This window comes from Oncorhynchus tshawytscha, linkage group LG26 (genome assembly GCF_018296145.1).
Source record: "Oncorhynchus tshawytscha isolate Ot180627B linkage group LG26, Otsh_v2.0, whole genome shotgun sequence".
In the NCBI taxonomy this organism is placed as follows: domain Eukaryota; kingdom Metazoa; phylum Chordata; class Actinopteri; order Salmoniformes; family Salmonidae; genus Oncorhynchus; species Oncorhynchus tshawytscha.
In genome coordinates, this window is record NC_056454.1 from 49,473,039 (window position 1) to 49,498,630 (window position 25,592).

General features: G+C 42.7%; 1 protein-coding gene across 1 annotated transcript; it reads right to left on the reverse strand.

Annotated features, from left to right (window-relative positions):
* Positions 1-3,268: 3,268 nt before the first annotated feature.
* mnx2a (motor neuron and pancreas homeobox 2a) lies at positions 3,269-5,957 on the reverse strand. The gene is made up of 3 exons (XM_042306381.1): positions 5,064-5,957; positions 3,898-4,058; positions 3,269-3,640 (listed from the first exon to the last, which is right to left on the reverse strand). The coding sequence occupies exons 1-3, from the start codon at positions 5,473-5,475 to the stop codon at positions 3,269-3,271; spliced, it is 945 nt and encodes a 314-aa protein (XP_042162315.1). The 5' UTR covers positions 5,476-5,957.
* Between the last annotated feature and the right edge of the window lie 19,635 nt (positions 5,958-25,592).

Sequence of the window (25,592 nt, forward strand, 5' to 3'; positions counted from 1 at the left end):
ACCCAAATAAACAATCCCTGACCCGTAATAAACCATCCAATCCCTCATGTTGACCGTAATAAACCATCCCTCGTGTTGACCGTAATAAACCATCCCTCATGTTGACCGTAATAAACCATCCCTCATGTTGACTGTAATAAACCATCCCTCATGTTGACCGTAATAAACCATCCCTCGTGTTGACCGTAATAAACCATCCCTCGTGTTGACCGTAATAAACCATCCCTCATGTTGACCGTAATAAACCAGCCCTCGTGTTGACCCTAATAAACCATCCCTCATGTTGACCGTAATAAACCATCCCTCATGTTGACCGTAATAAACCATCCCTCATGTTGACCGTAATAAACCATCCCTCATGTTGACCGTAATAAACCAGCCCTCGTGTTGACCCTAATAAACCATCCCTCATGTTGACCGTAATAAACCATCCCTCGTGTTGACCCTAATAAACCATCCCTCGTGTTGACCCTAATAAACCATCCCTCATGTTGACTTTAAAAAAAACATCCCTCGTGTTGACCGTAATAAACAATCCCTCATGTTGACCGTAATAAACAATCCCTCATGTTGACCGTAATAAACAATCCCTCATGTTGACCGTAATAAACATCCCTCGTGTTGACCGTAATAAACAATCCCTCATGTTGACCGTAATAAACAATCCCTCATGTTGACCGTAATAAACCATCCCTCATGATGACTGTAATAAACCATCCCTCATGTTGACTGTAATAAACCATCCCCTTCATATAGTGTTGCATTATGGGTCAGCGTTGAGTGCCTCTGATCACAGTGTTGCATTATTGGTCTGTTGATATAGAGGTACTGACAGTTTTTAAAGAGACCTACACAAACGCAGTCAGTATGTCGTAATATTTTAACAATTGCATTTTTAATTGATACGGAAAACAAGCTCCACTGATTGTGTTAAATATAAAGGCCATGGGGTTTATAGTGTACACAAGAGGAATAACAGGAGATTATGAAGCAGTCTCCTGACGTTGTGACACTGATATACTGTGTTCCTGTTTAATAAACGTGAAGGCTTTGTCTGTTAACACACTCTTTCAGGAGAACGAAATAGCCTAAATTAAACAGCTCTGCTCGGGAGGGGTGGGCAGAGAGAGTGTGTGTGTGTGTGTGTGTGTGTGTGTGTGTGTGTGTGTGTGTGTGTGTGTGTGTGTGTGTGTGTGTGTGTGTGTGTGTGTGTGTGTGTGTGTGTGTGTGTGTGTGTGTGTGTGTGTGTGTGTGTAATCAGCTTCACATCTTAACGACTGTAATGAAGTCCTGATCCACCAATTAGCTCCAATCACATCACACCTCTTGGGCCTTTTGAGAGGTTTAACTTTGGTCAAAATTAACTTTTGATTTCACCTCATTTTAATATTCTGTCATAAAGAACATATATTCAACTTCATAAAAATAAAAAAAGTTTTCCATCTCCATTGGTTAAATACAAAGAAATGACTATAGTAAGTGCCTATTAAATAATAAATTGGATACAATCAGTTTTTTGTTGTTGTGAGTTAAATAAAAAAAACAATAAGAGTTTTCAGTGCTGTTCAGGAACCAACATAGCATGTGACTCTAAACATGACAACACTGGGCAGATGTACGACAAAATAGCTTAGTGGACTTAAATGGGCTGCTTTCACATCGGCAGCCAAATTCTGTTTTTTTTCCCCCCCACTAATTGGTATTTTCACCAATCAGATCAGCTCATGTGAAAAGATTCGATGTGATTGGTCAAAAGAACAATTAGTGTAAAAAAAAAAAAAAAAGATCCGAATTGGGCTGACTGTGTAAACACAGCCTTATAGTATCAAGTCCTTTTTTGCTACCCTTGTTGAATGTAACGCAAATTACGATTGAACAGAAAATGAATAACTACTTGTAACCACTTACTAGTGAATGTCTTCGGGCCACTGCTGAGCCGAGTAGTGGCTACTATGGATAACATTCTCATTCTTCACTAGTCATGACTGTTGATGATGATACCTGCTCGTGAGGGTTCAGACATTTTTGTGTAGTATCCCAAATGGCACCCTATATAGTGTACTACTTTTGACCAGAGTCCTATGGGCACAATGTAGGGAATAGGGCACAGTAAACATCCCACTCTCCTCTCCAGCCCCACCCAAGCCCTCCTCTCCAGTACCACTCTCCTCATAACCCCAACCTTCCTCTCCAGCCCCACTCTCCTCATAGCCCCACCCCACCCCTCCTCTCCAATCCCACTCTCTTCATAACCCCACCCCTCCTCTCCAGCCCCACTCTCCTCATAACCCAACCCTTCCAGCTCCACCCCAACCCTCCTCTCCAGCCCCACTCTCCTCATAACCCCAACCCTCCTCTCCAGCCCCACTCTCCTCATAACCCCAACCCTCCTCTCCAGCCCCACTCTCCTCATAACCCCAACCCTCCTCTCCAGCCCCACTCTCCTCATAACCCCAACCCTCCTCTCCAGTCCCACTCTCCTCATAACCCCAACCCTCCTCTCCAGCCCCACTCTCCTCATAACCCCAACCCTCCTCTCCAGCCCCACTCTCCTCATAACCCCAACCCTCCTCTCCAGCCCCACTCTCCTCATAACCCCAACCCTCCTCTCCAGCCCCACTCTCCTCATAACCCCAACCCTCCTCTCCAGTCCCACTCTCCTCATAACCCCAACCCTCCTCTCCAGCCCCACTCTCCTCATAACCCCAACCCTCCTCTCCAGTCCCACTCTCCTCATAACCCCAACCCTCCTCTCCAGCCCCACCCCAACCCTCCTCTCCAGCCCCACTCTCCTCATAACCCCACCCCTCCTCTCCAGCCCCACTCTCCTCATAACCCCAACCCTCCTCTCCAGTTCCACTCTCCTCATAACCCCAGCCCTCCTCTCCAGTCCCACTCTCCTCATAACCCCACCCCTCCTCTCCAGTCCCACTCTCCTCATAACCCCAACCCTCCTCTCCAGTCCCACTCTCCTCATAACCCCAACCCTCCTCTCCAGTCCCACTCTCCTCATAACCCCAACCCTCCTCTCCAGTCCCACTCTCCTCATAACCCCAACCCTCCTCTCCAGTCCCACTCTCCTCATAACCCCAACCCTCCTCTCCAGTCCCACCCCAACCCTCCTCTCCAGCCCCACTCTCCTCATAACCCCACCCCTCCTCTCCAGCCCCACTCTCCTCATAACCCCACCCCTCCTCTCCAGCCCCACTCTCCTCATAACCCCACCCCTCCAGCTCCACCCCAACCCTCCTCTCCAATCCCACCCTCCTCATAACCCCACCCCAACCCTCCTCTCCAGCCCAGGTCCACGGTCCTCTAGTTCATCTTCTGAGTAAAAACCATGAGAACTATAGCTGAGATCCGTAACGGTGTGCCTCGGGAAATTTGTGGGGTGAGACACTAAACCCACTCCAGCTGCTAATGTACTAGCACTTAACACATCCTCCTCATCTTCCTCTTCTGCTTCCAGATCCTCCTCATCCTCTAGGGTACCAGAGTTCCGGGTATCTCCAGACCCAGTCTTGGTGCTGTTCTTCCCCCTGTGTGGGCAGTCGTATTCCCCCTGGACATGGGCTGCCTGCTCCTTGGCCTTGCGGCTTCGCTTCCACTTCATCCGCCTGTTCTGGAACCAGATCTTCACCTGAACGGAACCGGGAACACAGCGTCAGAAAAGAACAGAACAATCACATGAGGATAAGCATGTCAGTCAAACAACTTGCAGCTCATTTTTAGTTGAGTCTGAATGTGTAGGACCTCTAAGTGACTGAAGATGGATCTGAACTATGTATCTAAATCTTGAACCAATATTTATTTTTGTATGATCCCTGACACAAAGTAATAAAATGGCAAACAATTACGCAAAGGATTGAAAATCAGTTCAGAGATCATCATGTTCACCTGTGTCTCTGTGAGCACGAGAGAGGTGGCCACCTCAAAGCGTTTAGGTCTGGACAGGTATTTGTTGTGTTTGAACTGGTTTTCCAGGTGTAGTAGCTGTTGACTGGTGAAGGCTGTTCTGGGCCTACGACACTTCCCCATCAGACTATCCTGAGAAGAGGCTGGAGTGGAGACCATGAGAGAGAGAGAGAGAGAGGTTATTATCACATGTTATTATTATTAATAATTATAATAATAATACGTTTTATTCTGAATACTATGTTGACATAATTCCTATCAAATTCTTCTTTATATCAATACAATTCAATCAATCAAATGTATTTTATTATTTTATTTGTTTTTACATTAGCAGTTGGCGTTTTACAAGTACTGGCCTAAAACTCAGCCTACATTTCTTTATTTATATGTGTACTTGTGTGTTTTGTTGTTGTTGTTGTTTATTCTTCTTTCTTTTTTTTACATTATCTTGGTCATTTGAAGTTCATTTAGCTGTTCTGTAAGGGAGGAGGATGGGACTAAGATAGAAACTAAGATAGAAATAGTGTCAACTTTAAAAGCTACGTTTGGATGGACTTTAGTTTGCAGGTGATGTGAGGACGGCGAGATATTGCTTTAAGCAGGGCTATAAAACTCAGAGCTATTATATTAATGAAAATGCAATAAGTGATCCCGGGATTTTATTGACGGAAGTGGACCTATTTCCCCCAGGTGTTACCTAATTGTTAAACATCTCGCATGGCTATGGCCTATTAATTAAAATATTATTTATTAAATTATAGTTTATTTTCGACTGCTTATGTTTTGTAAATTATTTAAAACCAAGTTCATAATTTGGAATAATTCCAAATAGCAAGATCTAAAACACGGAGGGAATATTTTTATTTAACATTATAACACAATGTAGTAAATTCACACATTGTTCAATGAAATTATAAAAGTACAAATAATTAATTAAAAAGGGGCAAATTAATTAAAATGAAAAGCTATACCAAAACAATTTAGCAGCAACATTTGTCTTAAGCGTTAGACAACATTCAGTCTTAATACATTATTTACAACTACTTTTGTTATCACGCAATAAACTTCTAATATGAACAGTGACAGAGTTACTTATTTTAATTATATTCAAATAAATATAAATGGGACCACTCCAGGCTACTTATTACCGTAGTCCCCTAGTTTTGGAAGCATCATTCCGGCTCTAATCCAGTGTTCTAACGGGAACCCAGCCACAGCTGCCGGGTGTAGGTGCTCTGGGTACTGCTGGGCATGCTGCGCAAAACCGGGGTAGGTAAAGGTAGGGTGCTGCCCCCCCAGGGCCGCGATGCGGTACATGTGAGTGGGATACATTCCATGGATGGCCCCCTGAGACAGCTGGGTGAGTCCCGGCTGGGAGAAGTTCAGTAGACCCGGTTTGTGGATCATTCCGTTCTGAATGTGGATACCGTTGTGGGTCCTCTGCGGGGATGGTGTTTCCGACGGGTGGTAAGAGACGCGGCTGTCCTCAAAACGCAGTCCCGGGGAGCTGTCCCGGTGCGCCAACAGCGCGTCGATTCCAAAGTTCTTAGATTTCGCCATTGTAGACCTTTCCTGAAACTTTCCTCCAACTCAAATTGTGCAATTAGAATGATTGTTCTGGGTAAAGTTTTGTCGGAAATAGTTGTTCTAGACAAAATGATAGAACATCTTGTCCAGAGTTTTAAAACTGCTGTTACACAGAATGTTTCAGTTTTTTTCAATAAATTATTATAAAACGTTACGTTATCACTTTCTTGACAATATCCTTCTTTGTTATAGCCAAATTTCTCCGGCGGTGTTTCCAGTCTCTCCTCCTGTCCTGTCCTGTGCTAATACGTCTCCACCTGCAACTGACAAATGTTGTCACACAGCTCTGCTGTTGAAGCTTTCCAGCCCAGACTCTGATTGGCTAATCTCAGCGAACACATCGGGTCAGACAGCTTTATAATGAGGTCATTACGGTCCGGTTCACACTGCTAGTGCGCTCGAGCTCGCCACACTGTAGAATAGTCGCTCGTAGAATAGTTAGTGCTATCCGAGACCTTGGGACGTTCATTACCCTAACCCTAACCTGCACTTTAACAATAATCATTAACTAACTTTAACCCTTACTAAAACCGTTTAATAAAATGTCACTTCAGTAGTGTGACATCAGATTTGGGACGTCCCACGGATCCCGTTTAGACTTCCCCCAAGTGGAATTCACAAAGCGCGGAGAAAATAGTGTAGAAAAAGAAACGTAATGGTCGGCAGGGTGGTGTGGCTCAAAATAACTTTACGTCTATACATTTGTAGCCTAAACAAATAATAATATAGCCCGTATGTCATGTATCATGTATCATAACCGCGCAGTTATTTTTTACTTGTTTTATCACACAAAGCACCTGACACTATAAATAACCAAATGGTTAGAAATGTAGCTGACAACTCGAGTAAATGTATCGTTGTTTGAATTAGGCCAACATTGTATTATATAGGTGACTCTACAATTACAAATTTGGAGGGAAGATTATTTTCGAATTGGTCATCTATTCTAGGAAGCAGCCTGAATTGGAATATAACGAGCGCAAGCCGTGAGAGAAAGACGCTATCGTTTCGATTCTGAACCATCATGATGTATTTCTGCATTCATACTGTCCATGGACATTTGATCAATTCTCCTCAATTAAATAAAATATAACTGATTTCCCCAAAAAAATGTATTCCCAAAAGGAAGAAGTAATGACCAATAGACCTATTATAAATGCACTATATACGGAGAATATACATTAACCTGAAATATTTTCTACATCAAATGTTTACGTTTTGTTTGATGCTGTAAGATAGTATGGTTTAGGATTTGTATTGTTTATTCATGACTATTGAAAAATGAAAGTGAAAATGGCCTCATAGGCCTTTTTGTTCAAAACGAATAAAAAATGTTATCATAATGTTATCATATCTGTAAACCTTTAGGTCATATAATTATTATCAATACATTTTGCATTATATCTATTTATTATAGTCTACTACAAAACTACAAACTACAAATATTTGGTATCAGTTTCACCAACTGAGATTCAGACACAATTCTCCCACACTCACTTACACAGTAACTCACAAATAGGCTAAGCACACACAAGTATACACACACGTACACACACACACACGTACAAATGTACACGTGCGCGCACACACGCACCAACGCACGCGCGCACATACGTGCACGCGCGTGCACACGCACACAAACCTGTTGGCCCTTTTCCACATTAGGTTTGCTTCATCATCAAAGCATACATAAAAGCCTATTAAAGCTTATCAATGTATTGCTGTTCAATAAACTTTATTTGGTGGTTGAGTTGACAGAACACAGGGTGCTTATCACCGATTACAGATATCATGATAATCATTATCAACTAGTGAAGGTGTCTAATATCCGAGAAGGAAAATGTCTGAGCTTTTTTTTTCTCCCCCACTAATCACTTACTCCTAATCACAAAACATCTCAGCAGTGTATGTAAAGTGAATTGTTCACAGCTGATGAGCAGAATATCAACGTCCTGGAGACGTAGCACGGTGCTAAAGTCAAACAGACCCACATTTAACCAAAGACATCGTCTCGATTCACTCTGTATTCGCTGAACAGTGTTACATGTTGAACAAACCGCATACGTTGCAAAGATCCACAGATCCACAGATACAGCTTCTACCCCCAAGCCACCAGACTGCTGAACAGCTTCTACCCCCAAGCCATCAGACTGCTGAACAGCCTCTACCCCCAAGCCACCAGACTGCTGAACAGCCTCAGCAGCCACCAGACTGGCTGGGGCTTCTACTGTTCAGACTGCTGAACAGCCTCTACCCCCAAGCCACCAGACTGCTGAACAGCTTCTACCCCAAGCCATCAGACTGCTGAACAGCTTCTACCCCCAAGCCATCAGACTGCTGAACAGCTTCTTTCCCCAAGCCATCAGACTGCTGAACAGCTTCTACCCCCAAGCCATCAGACTGCTGAACAGCTTCTACCCCCAAGCCATCAGACTGCTGAACAGCTTCTACCCCCAAGCCATGAGACTGCTGAACAGCTTCTATCCCCAAGCCATTAGACTGCTGAACAGCTTCTACCCCCAAGCCATCAGACTGCTGAACAGCTTCTACCCCCAAGCCATCAGATTGCTGAACAGTTTCTACCCCCAAAGCCACCAGACTGCTGAACAGCTTCTACCCCAAGCCATCAGACTGCTGAACACCTTCTATCCCCAAGCTATCAGACTGCTGAACACCTTCTACCCCCAAGCCATCAGACTGCTGAACACCTTCTACCCCCAAGCCATCAGACTGCTGAACAGCTTCTACCCCCAAGCCATCAGACTGCTGAACAGCTTCTATCCCCAAGCCATCAGACTGCTGAACAGCTTCTACCCCAAGCCATCAGACTGCTGAACAGCTTCTACCCCCAAGCCATCAGACTGCTGAACACCTTCTACCCCCAAGCCATGAGACTGCTGAACAGCTTCTATCCCCAAGCCATTAGACTGCTGAACAGCTTCTACCCCCAAGCCATCAGACTGCTGAACAGCTTCTACCCCCCAAGCCATCAGATGCTGAACAGTTTCTACCCCCAAGCCACCAGACTGCTGAACAGCTTCTATCCCCAAGCCATCAGACTGCTGAACAGCTTCTACCCCCAAGCCACCAGACTGCTGAACAGTTTCTACCCCCAAGCCACCAGACTGCTGAACAGCTTCTATCCCCAAGCCACCAGACTGCTGAACAGCTTCTACCCCCAAGCCATCAGACTGCTGAACACCTTCTACCCCCAAGCCATCAGGTTGCTGAACAGCTTCTACCCCCAAGCCATCAGACTGCTGAACAGCTTCTATCCCCAAGCCATTAGACTGCTGAACAGCTTCTATCCCCAAGCCATTAGACTGCTGAACAGCTTCTACCCCCAAGCCATCAGACTGCTGAACACCTTCTACCCCCAAGCCATGAGACTGCTGAACATCTTCTATCCCCAAGCCACCAGACTGCTGAACACCTTCTACCCCCAAGCCAACAGACTGCTGAACACCTTCTATCCCCAAGCCACCAGACTGCTGAACAGCTTCTATCCCCAAGCCACCAGACTGCTGAACAGCTTCTACCCCAAGCCATCAGATTGCTGAACAGCTTTTTATCCCCAAGCCATCAGACTGCTGAACACCTTCCACCCCCAAGCCATCAGACTGCTGAACAGCTTCTACCCCCAAGCCATCAGACTGCTGAACACCTTCTACCCCAAGCCATGAGACTGCTGAACAGCTTCTATCCCCAAGCTATTAGACTGCTGAACAGCTTCTACCCCCAAGCCATCAGACTGCTGAACACCTTCTACCCCCAAGCCATGAGACTGCTGAACACCTTCTATCCCCAAGCTACCAGACTGCTGAACACCTTCTACCCCCAAGCCAACAGACTGCTGAACACCTTCTATCCCCAAGCTACCAGACTGCTGAACAGCTTCTATCCCCAAGCCACCAGACTGCTGAACACCTTCTACCCCCAAGCCATCAGATTGCTGAACAGCTTCTTTCCCCAAGCCATCAGACTGCTGAACAGCTTCTACCCCCAAGCCATCAGACTGCTGAACAGCTTCTACCCCCAAGCCACCAGACTGCTGAACAGCTTCTATCCCCAAGCTATTAGACTGCTGAACAGCTTCTACCCCCAAGCCATCAGACTGCTGAACACCTTCTACCCCCAAGCCATGAGACTGCTGAACACCTTCTATCCCCAAGCTACCAGACTGCTGAACACCTTCTATCCCCAAGCTACCAGACTGCTGAACAGCTTCTATCCCCAAGCCACCAGACTGCTGAACACCTTCTACCCCCAAGCCATCAGATTGCTGAACAGCTTCTTTCCCCAAGCCATCAGACTGCTGAACAGCTTCTACCCCCAAGCCATCAGACTGCTGAACAGCTTCTACCCCCAAGCTATTAGACTGCTAAACAGCTTCTATCCCCAAGCCATCAGACTGCTGAACAGCTTCTACCCCCAAGCCATAAGACTGCTGAACAGCTTCTATCCCCAAGCTATTAGACTGCTGAACAGCTTCTAACCCCGAGCTATTAGACTGCTAAACAGCTTCTATCCCCAAGCCATCAGACTGCTGAACAGCTTCTACAATGCTACATCATACTGTTATAATGCACTGCTACATCATACTGGTCTAATGCTCTACTACATCATACTGTTATAATGCACTGCTACATCATACTGGCAAGGTGCTCCATCATGCTGGAAAAGGCATTGTTTGTCACCAAACTGTTCCTGGATGGTTGGGAGAAGTTGCTCTCAGAGGGTGTGTTGGTACCATTCTTTATTCATGGCTGTGTTCTTAGGCAAAATGGTGAGTGAGCCCACTCTCTTGGCTGAGATGCAACCCCACACATGAATGGTCTCAGGGTGCTTTACTGTTGGCATGACACAGGACTGATGGTAGCGCTCACCTTGTCTGGTTGCCCCAAACAATCGGAAAGGGGATTCATCAGAGAAAATGACTTTACCCCAGTCCTCAGCAGTCCAATCCCTGTACCTTTTGCAAAATATCAGTCTGTCCCTGATATTTTTCCTGGAGAGAAGTTGCTTCTTTGCTGCCCTTCTTGACACTAGGCCATTCTCCAAACGTCTTTGCCTCACTGTGCATGCAGATGCACTCACACCTGCCTGCTGCCATTCCTGAGCAAGCTCTGTACTGGTGGTGCCCCGATCCCGCAGCTGAATCAACTTTAGGAGACGGTCTTGGCGCTTGCTGGACTTTCTTGGGCGCCCTGAAGCCTTCTTCACAACAATTGAAGCGCTCTCCTTGAAGTTCTTGATGATCTGTGAAGCCCTTTATGTGCAAAGAAATGATGACGGTACGTGTTTCCTTGCAGGTAACCATGTTTGACAGAGGAAGAACAATGATTCCAAGCACCACCCTCCTTTCGAAGCTTCCAGTCTGTTATCCGAACTCAATCAGCATGACAGAGTGATCTCCAGCCTTGTCCAAGTCAACACTCACAACTGTGTTAATGAAGGCTGAAATGCAGTGGAAAATGTTTTTGGGGGATTCAATTCATTTGCACGGCAAAGAGGGATTTTGCAATTAATTGCAATTCATCTGATCACTCTTCATAACATTCTGGAGTATATGCAAATTGCCATCATACAAACTGAGGCAGCAGACTTTGTGAAAATTAATATTTGTGTCATTCTCAAAACTTTTGGCCACGACTGTAGACCATCTATTTGATGCTGTCTGGTCAAATAGAGAATTGCATTGTTGACCCCTGTAGCATTGAATGCAAGGGAAGCCAGTGAGTATTTTGGCCACCCTAGATAAAAAATAAATAATAATAATAATAAAAAATTACAGCCAATCAACTGTGAATGTTCCTGGAACACCAAACCAAAGTGTCAAGGGAAGCCAGTTTGGATTTGGCTTCACACCAATCACATCGCATTAAAAGCCAGTTTGGATTTGGCTTCACACCAATCACATTGCATTAAAAGCCAGTTTGGATTTGGCTTCACACCAATCACATCGCATTAAAAGCCTGTTTGGATTTGGCTTCACACCAATCACATCGCATTAAAAGCCAGTTTGGATTTGACTTCACACCAATCACATCGCATTAAAAGCCAAACATCAATACTGACAGAAACAAACTTGAAACTTGTATCTCATTTGTTGTGTCCTCCTGACCTGAAAGGAAAATGGATGTTTTCCCTAGATGGTTTTATTTAATTATCTGGCTATTGGCCAAATGGAGTACCAGCGGCAATTTTTATGAGGTCCAAACATAAATTCATACATTGTACTGCCCCTGACCTGAAAGGATGGACGTTCAATATGTAGCTAGATGTAGTATGCTAATGTTAACTAGCTGGCTCATTGTTGCCCATGAATGGAAGTCAGGCCAGCGAGCAAGGGGATCCAGGTAGCCAGGGACAACACATATAAAATTGGTGTACTGTATGAGAGGGTCATCGACCGTTTAGACAACATGAAGGAGAGGGGGATGCCATTGGTGTTAGAGACAACATGAAGGAGAGGGGGATGCCATTGGTGTTAGAGACAACATGAACGAGAGGGGGATGCCATTGGTGTTAGAGACAACATGAACGAGAGGGGGATGCCATTGGTGTTAGAGACAACATGAAGGAGAGGGGGATGCCATTGGTGTTAGAGACAACATGAAGGAGAGGGGGATGCCATTGGTGTTAGAGACAACATGAACGAGAGGGGGATGCCATTGGTGTTAGAGACAACATGAACGAGAGGGGGATGCCATTGGTGTTAGAGACAACATGAAGGAGAGGGGGATGCCATTGGTGTTAGAGACAACATGAAGGAGAGGGGGATGCCATTGGTGTTAGAGACAACATGAACGAGAGGGGGATGCCATTGGTGTTAGAGACAACATGAACGAGAGAGACAACATGAACGGATGCCATTGGTGTTAGAGACAACATGAACGAGAGGGGGATGCCATTGGTGTTAGAGACAACATGAACGAGAGGGGGATGCCATTGGTGTTAGTGACAACATGAACGAGAGGGGGATGCCATTGGTGTTAGAGACAACATGTTTTTCTACTGACACACACACACACACACACATTTTAGTTTACGTTGACACACAACATTGTTTTGGTACACACACACACACACACACAAATCAGTACCATTGGCTTACGTTGACTGGACTAAATTGTTTTTGGTATCTTTAAGTTGTTATTGTATTAGACTAAACAGAGGTGATTTGATGATGTTGAAGTTGAAGTGGTGCTGGAATAGTGGAGGCTGCTCCTGTTTTTGAGACTTATTGTCTCAGCCTCTTTGAGACTTGCAGTAACTCTCTGTGGTTCTAAATCAGTAGTTGTCAGAAACATAAACTTGACCTGCTGTAGGTCATATAACTATTAGTTACATGCAATATGTTTTGTGGACTTCACTGGACAGAGGTTCCTCTCTGGTTTTGTGATGAAACAAAGGTGTGGTTGAATTTATTCTGCCACTGTGTCTTATTGTCTCTGCCTTTAGGTCTGTATATCACTGTGTCTTCTTATTGTCTCAGCCTTTAGGTCTATATATCACTGTGTCTTATTGTCTCAGCCTTTAGGTCTATATATCACTGTGTCTTATTGTCTCTGCCTTTAGGTCTATATATCACTGTGTCTTATTGTCTCAGCCTTTAGGTCTATATATCACTGTGTCTTATTGTCTCTGCCTTTAGGTCTATATATCACTGTGTCTTCTTATTGTCTCTGCCTTTAGGTCTATATATCACTGTGTCTTCTTATTGTGTCTGCCTTTAGGTCTATATATCACTGTGTCTTATTGTCTCTGCCTTTAGGTCTATATATCACTGTGTCTTCTTATTGTCTCTGCCTTTAGGTCTATATATCACTGTGTCTTATTGTCTCTGCCTTTAGGTCTATATATCACTGTGGCTTCTTATTGTCTCTGCCTTTTTTTTCAAATCAAATCAAATTTTATATGTCACATACACATGGTTAGCAGATGTTAATGCGAGTGTAGCGAAATGCTTGTGCTTCGAGTTCTGACAATGCAGTAATAACCAACAAGTAATCTAACTAACAATTCCAAAACTACTGTCTTATACACAGTGTAAGGGGATAAAGAATATGTACATAAGGATATATGAATGAGTGATGGTACAGAGGAGCATAGGCAAGATACAGTAGATGGTATCGAGTACAGTATATACATATGAGATGAGTATGTAAACAAAGTGGCATAGTTAAAGTGGCTAGTGATACATGTATTACATAAGGATGCAGTCGATGATATAGAGTACAGTATGTACGTATGCATATGAGATGAATAATGTAGGGTAAGTAACATTATATAAGGTAGCATTGTTTAAAGTGGCTAGTGATATATTTACATTTCCCATCAATTCCCATTATTAAAGTGGCTGGAGTTGAGTCAGTATCAGTGTCAGTGTGTTGGCAGCAGCCACTCAATGTTAGTGGTGGCTGTTTAACAGTCTGATGGCCTTGAGATAGAAGCTGTTTTTCAGTCTCTCGGTCCCAGCTTTGATGCACCTGTACTGACCTCGCCTTCTGGATGATAGCGGGGTGAACAGGCAGTGGCTCGGGTGGTTGATGTCCTTGATGATCTTTATGGCCTTCCTGTAACATCGGGTGGTGTAGGTGTCCTGGAGGGCAGGTAGTTTGCCCCCGGTGATGCGTTGTGCAGACCTCACTACCCTCTGGAGAGCCTTACGGTTGTGGGCGGAGCAGTTGCCGTACCAGGCGGTGATACAGCCCGCCAGGATGCTCTCGATTGTGCATCTGTAGAAGTTTGTGAGTGCTTTTGGTGACAAGCCGAATTTCTTCAGCCTCCTGAGGTTGAAGAGGCGCTGCTGCGCCTTCTTCACGATGCTGTCTGTGTGAGTGGACCAATTCAGTTTGTCTGTGATGTGTATGCCGAGGAACTTAAAACTTGCTACCCTCTCCACTACTGTTCCATCGATGTGGATAGGGGGTGTTCCCTCTGCTGTTTCCTGAAGTCCACAATCATCTCCTTAGTTTTGTTGACGTTGAGTGTGAGGTTATTTTCCTGACACCACACTCCGAGGGCCCTCACCTCCTCCCTGTAGGCCGTCTCGTCATTGTTGGTAATCAAGCCTACCACTGTTGTGTCGTCCGCAAACTTGATGATTGAGTTGGAGGCGTGCGTGGCCACACAGTTGTGGGTGAACAGGGAGTACAGGAGAGGGCTCAGAACGCACCCTTGTGGGGCCCCAGTGTTGAGGATCAGCGTGGTGGAGATGTTGTTGCCTACCCTCACCACCTGGGGGCGGCCCGTCAGGAAGTCCAGTACCCAGTTGCACAGGGCGGAGTCGAGACCCAGGGTCTCGAGCTTGATGACGAGCTTGGATGGTACTATGGTGTTGAATGCCGAGCTGTAGTCGATGAACAGCATTCTCACATTGGTATTCCTCTTGTCCAGATGGGTTAGGGCAGTGTGCAGTGTGGTTGAGATTGCATCGTCTGTGGACCTATTTGGGCGGTAAGCAAATTGGAGTGGGTCTAGGGTGTCAGGTAGGGTGGAGGTGATATGGTCCTTGACTAGTCTCTCAAAGCACTTCATGATGACGGAAGTGAGTGCTACGGGGCGGTAGTCGTTTAGCTCAGTTACCTTAGATTTCTTGGGAACAGGAACAATGGTGGCCCTCTTGAAGCATGTGGGAACAGCAGACTGGTATAGGGATTGATTGAATATGTCCGTAAACACACCGGCCAGCTGGTCTGCGCATGCTCTGAGGGCGCGGCTGGGGATGCCGTCTGGGCCTGCAGCCTTGCGAGGGTTAACACGTTTAAATGTCTTACTCACCTCGGCTGCAGTGAAGGATAGTCCGCATGTTTTCGTTGCAGGCCGTGTCAGTGGCACTGTATTGTCCTCAAAGCGGGCAAAAAAGTTATTTAGTCTGCCTGGGAGCAAGACATCCTGGTCCGTGACTGGGCTGGATTTCTTCCTGTAGTCCGTGATTGACTGTAGACCCTGCCACATGCCACTTGTGTCTGAGCCGTTGAATTGAGATTCTACTTTGTCTCTGTACTGACGCTTAGCTTGTTTAATAGCCTTGCGGAGGGAATAGCTGCACTGTTTGTATTCGGTCATGTTACCAGTCACCTTGCCCTGATTAAAAGCAGTGGTTCGCGCTTTCAGTTTCACACGAATGCTGCCATCAATCCACGGTTTCTGGTTAGGGAATGTTTTAATCGTTGCTATGGGAACGACATCTTCAACGCATGTTCTAATGAACTCGCACACCGAATCAGCGTATTCATCAATATTGTTATCTGACGCAATACGAAACATATCCCAGTCCACGTGATGGAAGCAGTCTTGGAGTGTGGAGTCAGCTTGGTCGGACCAGCGTTGGACAGACCTCAGCGTGGGAGCCTCTTGTTTTAGTTTCTGTCTGTAGGCAGGGATCAACAAAATGGAGTCGTGGTCAGCTTTTCCGAACGGAGGGCGGGGCAGGGCCTTATATGCGTCGCAGAAGTGAGAGTAACAATGATCCAAGGTTTTTCCACCCCTGGTTGCGCAATCGATATGCTGATAAAATTTAGGGAGTCTTGTTTTCAGATTAGCCCTGTTAAAATCCCCAGCTACAATGAATGCAGCCTCCGGATAAATGGATTCCAGTTTGCAAAGAGTCAAATAAAGTTCGTTCAGAGCCATCGATGTGTCTGCTTGGGGGAATATATACGGCTGTGATTATAATCGAAGAGAATTCTCTTGGTAGATAATGCGGTCTACATTTGATTGTGAGGAATTCTAAATCAGGTGAACAAAAGGATTTGAGTTCCTGTATGTTTCTTTCGTCACACCATGTCTCGTTAGCCATAAGGCATACGCCCCCGCCCCTCTTCTTACCAGAAAGATGTTTGTTTCTGTCGGCGCGATGCGTGGAGAAACCCGCTGGCTGCACCGCCTCGGATAGCGTCTCTCCAGTGAGCCATGTTTCCGTGAAGCAAAGAACGTTACAGTCTCTGATGTCCCTCTGGAATGCTACCCTTGCTCGGATTTCATCAACCTTGTTGTCAAGAGACTGGACATTGGCGAGGAGAATGCTAGGGAGTGGTGCACGATGTGCCCGTCTCCGGAGTCTGACCAGAAGACCGCCTCGTTTCCCTCTTTTTCCGGAGTCGTTTTTTGGGTCGCCGCATAGGATCCATTCTGTTGTCCCGGTTGTAAGGATCCGGATCGTCGTGAAAAACATATTCTTGGTCGTACTGATGGTGAGTTGACGCTGATCTTATATTCAGTAGTTCTTCTCGACTGTATGTAATGAAACCTAAGATGACCTGGGGTACTAATGTAAGAAATAACACGTAAAAAAACAAAACACTGCATAGTTTCCTAGGAACGCGAAGCTAGGCGGCCATCTCTGTCGGCGCCGGAAGTTAGGTCTGTATATCACTGTGTCTTCTTATTGTCTCTGCCTTTAGGTCTATATATCACTGTGTCTTCTTATTGTCTCTGCCTTTAGGCCTATATATCACTGTGTCTTCTTATTGTCTCAGCCTTTAGGCCTGTATATCACTGTGTCTTATTGTCTCTGCCTTTAGGTCTATATATCACTGTGTCTTCTTATTGTCTCTGCCTTTAGGTCTATATATCACTGTGTCTTCTTATTGTCTCAGCCTTTAGGTCTATATATCACTGTGTCTTATTGTCTCAGCCTTTAGGTCTATATATCACTGTGCCTTATTGTCTCAGCCTTTAGGTCTATATATCACTGTGTCTTATTGTCTCTGCCTTTAGGTCAATATATCACTGTGTCTTCTTATTGTCTCTGCCTTTAGGTCTATATATCACTGTGTCTTCTTATTGTCTCTGCCTTTAGGTCTATATATCACTGTGTCTTATTGTCTCTGCCTTTAGGTCTATATATCACTGTGTCTTATTGTCTCTGCCTTTAGGTCTATATATCACTGTGTCTTATTGTCTCTGCCTTTAGGTCTATATATCATTGTGTCTTATTGTCTCTGCCTTTAGGTCTATATATCACTGTGTCTTATTGTCTCTGCCTTTAGGTCTATATATCACTGTGTCTTATTGTCTCAGCCTTTAGGTCTATATATCACTGTGTCTTATTGTCTCTGCCTTTAGGTCTATATATCACTGTGTCTTATTGTCTCTGCCTTTAGGTCTATATATCACTGTGTCTTATTGTCTCTGCCTTTAGGTCTATATATCACTGTGTCTTCTTATTGTCTCTGCCTTTAGGTCTATATCACTGTGTCTTATTGTCTCTGCCTTTAGGTCTATATATCACTGTGTCTTCTTATTGTCTCAGCCTTTAGGTCTATATATCACTGTGTCTTATTGTCTCGGCCTTTAGGTCTATATATCACGGTGTCTTCTTATTGTCTCTGCCTTTAGGTCTATATATCACTGTGTCTTCTTATTGTCTCAGCCTTTAGGTCTATATATCACTGTGTATTATTGTCTCTGCCTTTAGGTCTATATATCACTGTGCCTTATTGTCTCGGCCTTTAGGTCTATATATCACTGTGTCTTATTGTCTCTGCCTTTAGGTCTATATATCACTGTGTCTTATTGTCTCAGCCTTTAGGTCTATATATCACTGTGCCTTATTGTCTCAGCCTTTAGGTCTATATATCACGAGGTCTTCTTATTGTCTCTGCCTTTAGGTCTATATATCACTGTGTCTTATTGTCTCAGCCTTTAGGTCTATATATCACTGTGTCTTATTGTCTCTGCCTTTAGGTCTATATATCACTGTGTCTTATTGTCTCAGCCTTTAGGTCTATATATCACTGTGTCTTATTGTCTCTGCCTTTAGGTCTATATATCACTGTGTCTTATTGTCTCTGCCTTTATGGTCTATATATCACTGTGTCTTATTGTCTCAGCCTTTAGGTCTATATATCACTGTGTCTTATTGTCTCTGCCTTTAGGTCTATAAATCACTGTGTCTTATTGTCTCTGCCTTTAGGTCTATATATCACTGTGTCTTATTGTCTCTGCCTTTAGGCCTATATATCACTGTGTCTTATTGTCTCTGCCTTTAGGCCTATAAATCACTGTGTCTTATTGTCTCTTCCTTTAGGTCTATATATCACTGTGTCTTATTGTCTCTGCCTTTAGGTCTATATATCACTGTGTCTTCTTATTGTCTCTGCCTTTAGGTCTTTAAATCACTGTGTCTTATTGTCTCTGCCTTAGGCCTATATATCACTGTGTCTTATTGTCTATGCCTTTAGGTCTATATATCACTGTGTCTTCTTATTGTCTCTCCCTTTAGGTCTATATATCACTGTGTCTTCTTATTGTCTCTGCCTTTAGGTCTATATATCACTGTGTCTTATTGTCTCTGCCTTTAGGTCTGTATATCACTGTGTCTTATTGTCTCTGCCTTTAGGTCTATATATCACTGTGTCTTCTTATTGTCTCTGCCTTTAGGTCTATATATCACTGTGTCTTATTGTCTCTGCCTTTAGGTCTATATATCACTGTGTCTTCTTATTGTCTCTGCCTTTAGGTCTATATATCACTGTGTCTTCTTATTGTCTCTGCCTTTAGGTCTATATATCACTGTGTCTTCTTATTGTCTCTGCCTTTAGGTCTATATATCACGAGGTCTTCTTATTGTCTCTGCCTTTAGGTCTATATATCACTGTGTCTTATTGTCTCAGCCTTTAGGTCTATATATCACTGTGCCTTATTGTCTCAGCCTTTAGGTCCATATATCACTGTGCCTTATTGTCTCAGCCTTTAGGTCTATATATCACTGTGCCTTATTGTCTCAGCCTTTAGGTCTATATATCACTGTGCCTTATTGTCTCAGCCTTTAGGTCTATATATCACTGTGTCTTATTGTCTCTGCCTTTAGGTCAATATATCACTGTGTCTTCTTATTGTCTCTGCCTTTAGGTCTATATATCACTGTGTCTTCTTATTGTCTCTGCCTTTAGGTCTATATATCACTGTGTCTTATTGTCTCAGCCTTTAGGTCTATATATCATTGTGTCTTATTGTCTCTGCCTTTAGGTCTATATATCACTGTGTCTTATTGTCTCTGCCTTTAGGTCTATATATCACTGTGTCTTATTGTCTCAGCCTTTAGGTCTATATATCACTGTGTCTTATTGTCTCTGCCTTTAGGTCTATATATCACTGTGTCTTATTGTCTCTGCCTTTAGGTCTATATATCACTGTGTCTTATTGTCTCTGCCTTTAGGTCTATATATCACTGTGTCTTATTGTCTCAGCCTTTAGGTCTATATATCACTGTGTCTTATTGTCTCTGCCTTTAGGTCTATATATCACTGTGTCTTATTGTCTCTGCCTTTAGGTCTATATATCACTGTGTCTTCTTATTGTCTCTGCCTTTAGGTCTATATATCACTGTGTCTTATTGTCTCTGCCTTTAGGTCTATATATCACTGTGTCTTATTGTCTCTGCCTTTAGGCCTATATATCACTGTGTCTTCTTATTGTCTCTGCCTTTAGGTCTATATATCACTGTGTCTTCTTATTGTCTCTGCCTTTAGGCCTATAAATCACTGTGTCTTATTGTCTCGGCCTTTAGGCCTATATATCACTGTGTCTTCTTATTGTCTCAGCCTTTAGGTCTGTATATCACTGTGTCTTATTGTCTCTGCCTTTAGGTCTATATATCACTGTGTCTTATTGTCTCTGCCTTTAGGTCTATATATCACTGTGTCTTATTGTCTCTGCCTTTAGGTCTATATATCACTGTGTCTTATTGTCTCAGCCTTTAGGTCTATATATCACTGTGTCTTCTTATTGTCTCTGCCTTTAGGTCTATATATCACTGTGTCTTATTGTCTCAGCCTTTAGGTCTATATATCACTGTGTCTTCTTATTGTCTCTGCCTTTAGGTCTATATATCACTGTGTCTTATTGTCTCTGCCTTTAGGTCTATATATCACTGTGTCTTATTGTCTCTGCCTTTAGGTCTATATATCACTGTGTCTTATTGTCTCTGCCTTTAGGTCTATATATCACTGTGTCTTATTGTCTCAGCCTTTAGGTCTATATATCACTGTGTCTTATTGTCTCAGCCTTTAGGTCTATATATCACTGTGTCTTATTGTCTCTGCCTTTAGGTCTATATATCACTGTGTCTTATTGTCTCAGCCTTTAGGTCTATATATCACTGTGTCTTATTGTCTCTGCCTTTAGGTCTATATATCACTGTGTCTTCTTATTGTCTCTGCCTTTAGGTCTATATATCACTGTGTCTTATTGTCTCAGCCTTTAGGTCTGTATATCACTGTGTCTTATTGTCTCTGCCTTTAGGTCTATATATCACTGTGTCTTCTTATTGTCTCTGCCTTTAGGTCTATATATCACTGTGTCTTATTGTCTCTGCCTTTAGGTCTATATATCACTGTGTCTTATTGTCTCTGCCTTTAGGTCTATATATCACTGTGTCTTATTGTCTCAGCCTTTAGGTCTATATATCACTGTGTCTTATTGTCTCAGCCTTTAGGTCTATATATCACTGTGTCTTATTGTCTCTGCCTTAAGGTCTATATATCACTGTGTCTTCTTATTGTCTCTGCCTTTAGGTCTATATATCATTGTGTCTTATTGTCTCTGCCTTTAGGTCTATATATCACTGTCTTCTTATTGTCTCTGCCTTTAGGTCTATATATCACTGTGTCTTATTGTCTCTGCCTTAAGGTCTATATATCACTGTGTCTTCTTATTGTCTCTGCCTTTAGGTCTATATATCACTGTGTCTTCTTATTGTCTCTGCCTTTAGGTCTATATATCACTGTGTCTTATTGTCTCAGCCTTTAGGTCTATATATCACTGTGTCTTCTTATTGTCTCTGCCTTTAGGTCTATATATCACTGTGTCTTATTGTCTCTGCCTTTAGGTCTATATATCACTGTGTCTTATTGTCTCTGCCTTTAGGTCTATATATCACTGTGTCTTATTGTCTCTGCCTTTAGGTCTATATATCACTGTGTCTTATTGTCTCTGCCTTTAGGTCTATATATCACTGTGTCTTATTGTCTCTGCCTCTATATATCACTGTGTCTTATTGTCTCTGCCTTTAGGTCTATATATCACTGTGTCTTATTGTCTCTGCCTTTAGGTCTATATATCACTGTGTCTTCTTATTGTCTTATGCCTTTAGGTCTATATATCACTGTGTCTTATTGTCTCTGCCTTTAGGTCTATATATCACTGTGTCTTCTTATTGTCTCTGCCTTTAGGTCTATATATCACTGTGTCTTATTGTCTCTGCCTTTAGGTCTATATATCACTGTGTCTTATTGTCTCTGCCTTTAGGTCTATATATCACTGTGTCTTCTTATTGTCTCTGCCTTTAGGTCTATATATCACTGTGTCTTCTTATTGTCTCTGCCTTTAGGTCTGTATATCACTGTGTCTTCTTCTTGTCTCTGCCTTTAGGTCTATATATCACTGTGTCTTCTTATTGTCTCTGCCTTTAGGTCTATATATCACTGTGTCTTCTTATTGTCTCTGCCTTTAGGTCTATATATCACTGTCTTCTTATTGTCTCTGCCTTTAGGTCTATATATCACTGTGTCTTATTGTCTCTGCCTTAAGGTCTATATATCACTGTGTCTTCTTATTGTCTCTGCCTTTAGGTCTATATATCACTGTGTCTTATTGTCTCTGCCTTTAGGTCTATATATCACTGTGTCTTCTTATTGTCTCTGCCTTTAGGTCTATATATCACTGTGTCTTATTGTCTCTGCCTTTAGGTCTATATATCACTGTGTCTTCTTATTGTCTCTGCCTTTAGGTCTATATATCACTGTGTCTTCTTATTGTCTCTGCCTTTAGGTCTATATATCACTGTGTCTTATTGTCTCTGCCTTTAGGTCTATATATCACTGTGTCTTCTTATTGTCTCTGCCTTTAGGTCTATATATCACTGTGTCTTATTGTCTCTGCCTTTAGGTCTATATATCACTGTGTCTTATTGTCTCTGCCTTTAGGTCTATATATCACTGTGTCTTATTGTCTCTGCCTTTAGGTCTATATATCACTGTGTCTTATTGTCTCAGCCTTTAGGTCTATATATCACTGTGTCTTATTGTCTCTGCCTTTAGGTCTATATATCACTGTGTCTTATTGTCTCTGCCTTTAGGTCTATATATCACTGTGTCTTCTTATTGTCTCTGCCTTTAGGTCTATATATCACTGTGTCTTATTGTCTCTGCCTTTAGGTCTATATATCACTGTGTCTTCTTATTGTCTCTGCCTTTAGGTCTATATATCACTGTGTCTTTAGGTCTTATTGTCTCTGCCTTTAGGTCTATATATCACTGTGTCTTATTGTCTCTGCCTTTAGGTCTATATATCACTGTGTCTTATTGTCTCTGCCTTTAGGTCTATATATCACTGTGTCTTATTGTCTCTGCCTTTAGGTCTATATATCACTGTGTCTTATTGTCTCTGCCTTTAGGTCTATATATCACTGTGTCTTATTGTCTCTGCCTTTAGGTCTATATATCACTGTGTCTTATTGTCTCTGCCTTTACTGTGTCTTCTTATTGTCTATATATCACTGTGTCTTATTGTCTCTGCCTTTAGGTCTATATATCACTGTGTCTTCTTATTGTCTCTGCCTTTAGGTCTATATATCACTGTGTCTTATTGTCTCTGCCTTTAGGTCTATATATCACTGTGTCTTATTGTCTCAGCCTTTAGGTCTATATATCACTGTGTCTTATTGTCTCTGCCTTTAGGTCTATATATCACTGTGTCTTTATTGTCTCTGCCTTTAGGTCTATATATCACTGTGTCTTATTGTCTCTGCCTTTAGGTCTATATATCACTGTGTCTTATTGTCTCTGCCTTTAGGTCTATATATCACTGTGTCTTATTGTCTCTGCCTTTAGGTCTATATATCACTGTGTCTTATTGTCTCTGCCTTTAGGTCTATATATCACTGTGTCTTATTGTCTCTGCCTTTAGGTCTATATATCACTGTGTCTTATTGTCTCTGCCTTTAGGTCTATATATCACTGTGTCTTATTGTCTCTGCCTTTAGGTCTATATATCACTGTGTCTTATTGTCTCTGCCTTTAGGTCTATATATCACTGTGTCTTATTGTCTCTTATTGTCTCTTTTAGGTCTATATATCACTGTGTCTATAGGCCCTTTAGGCCTATATATCACTGTGTCTATAGGCCTTTAGGCCTATATATCACTGTGTCTATAGGCCTTTAGGCCTATATATCACTGTGTCTATAGGCCCTTTAGGCCTATATATCACTGTGTCTATAGGCCCTTTAGGCCTATATATCACTGTGTCTATAGGCCCTTTAGGCCTATATATCACTGTGTCTATAGGCCCTTTAGGCCTATATATCACTGTGTCTATAGGCCCTTTAGGCCTATATATCACTGTGTCTTATTGTCTCTGCCTTTAGGTCTATATATCACTGTGTCTCTGCCTTTATTGTCTCTGCCTTTAGGTCTATATATCACTGTGTCTTTTAGGTCTATATATCACTGTGTCTTCTTATTGTCTCTGCCTTTAGGTCTATATATCACTGTGTCTTATATGTGTCTTATTGTCTCTGCCTTTAGGTCTATATATCACTGTGTCTTCTTATTGTCTCTGCCTTTAGGTCTATATATCACTGTGTCTTATTGTCTCTGCCTTTAGGTCTATATATCACTGTGTCTTCTTATTGTCTCTGCCTTTAGGTCTATATATCACTGTGTCTTATTGTCTCAGCCTTTAGGTCTATATATCACTGTGTCTTCTTATTGTCTCTGCCTTTAGGTCTATATATCACTGTGTCTTATTGTCTCTGCCTTTAGGTCTATATATCACTGTGTCTTATTGTCTCAGCCTTTAGGTCTATATATCACTGTGTCTTCTTATTGTCTCAGCCTTTAGGTCTATATATCACTGTGTCTTATTGTCTCTGCCTTTAGGTCTATATATCACTGTGTCTTCTTATTGTCTCTGCCTTTAGGTCTATATATCACTGTGTCTTCTTATTGTCTCTGCCTTTAGGTCTATATATCACTGTGTCTTATTGTCTCTGCCTTTAGGTCTATATATCACTGTGTCTTATTGTCTCTGCCTTTATTGTCTCTGTCCTTTAGGTCTATATATCACTGTGTCTTATTGTCTCTGCCTTTAGGTCTATATATCACTGTGTCTTATTGTCTCTGCCTTTAGGTCTATATATCACTGTGTCTTCTTATTGTCTCTGCCTTTAGGTCTATATATCACTGTGTCTTATTGTCTCAGCCTTTAGGTCTATATATCACTGTGTCTTATTGTCTCTGCCTTTAGGTCTATATATCACTGTGTCTTATTGTCTCTGCCTTTAGGTCTATTTATCACTGTGCCTTATTGTCTCAGCCTTTAGGTCTATATATCACTGTGTCTTATTGTCTCTGCCTTTAGGTCTATATATCACTGTGTCTTATTGTCTCAGCCTTTAGGTCTATATATCACTGTGTCTTATTGTCTCTGCCTTCAGGTCTATATATCACTGTGTCTTCTTATTGTCTCTGCCTTTAGGTCTATATATCACTGTGTCTTCTTATTGTCTCTGCCTTCAGGTCTATATATCACTGTGTCTTCTTATTGTCTCTGCCTTTAGGTCTATATATCACTGTGTCTTCTTATTGTCTCTGCCTTCAGGTCTATATATCACTGTGTCTTCTTATTGTCTCTGCCTTTAGGTCTATATATCACTGTGTCTTATTGTCTCTGCCTTTAGGTCTATATATCACTATGTCTTATTGTCTCAGCCTTTAGGTCTATATATCACTGTGTCTTATTGTCTCTGCCTTTAGGTCTATATATCACTGTGTCTTCTTATTGTCTCTGCCTTTAGGTCTATATATCACTGTGTCTTCTTATTGTCTCTGCCTTTAGGTCTATATATCACTGTGTCTTATTGTCTCAGCCTTTAGGTCTATATATCACTGTGTCTTATTGTCTCTGCCTTTAGGTCTATATATCACTGTGTCTTATTGTCTCTGCCTTTAGGTCTATATATCACTGTGTCTTCTTATTGTCTCTGCCTTTAGGTCTATATATCACTGTGTCTTCTTATTGTCTCTGCCTTTAGGTCTATATATCACTGTGTCTTATTGTCTCAGCCTTTAGGTCTAT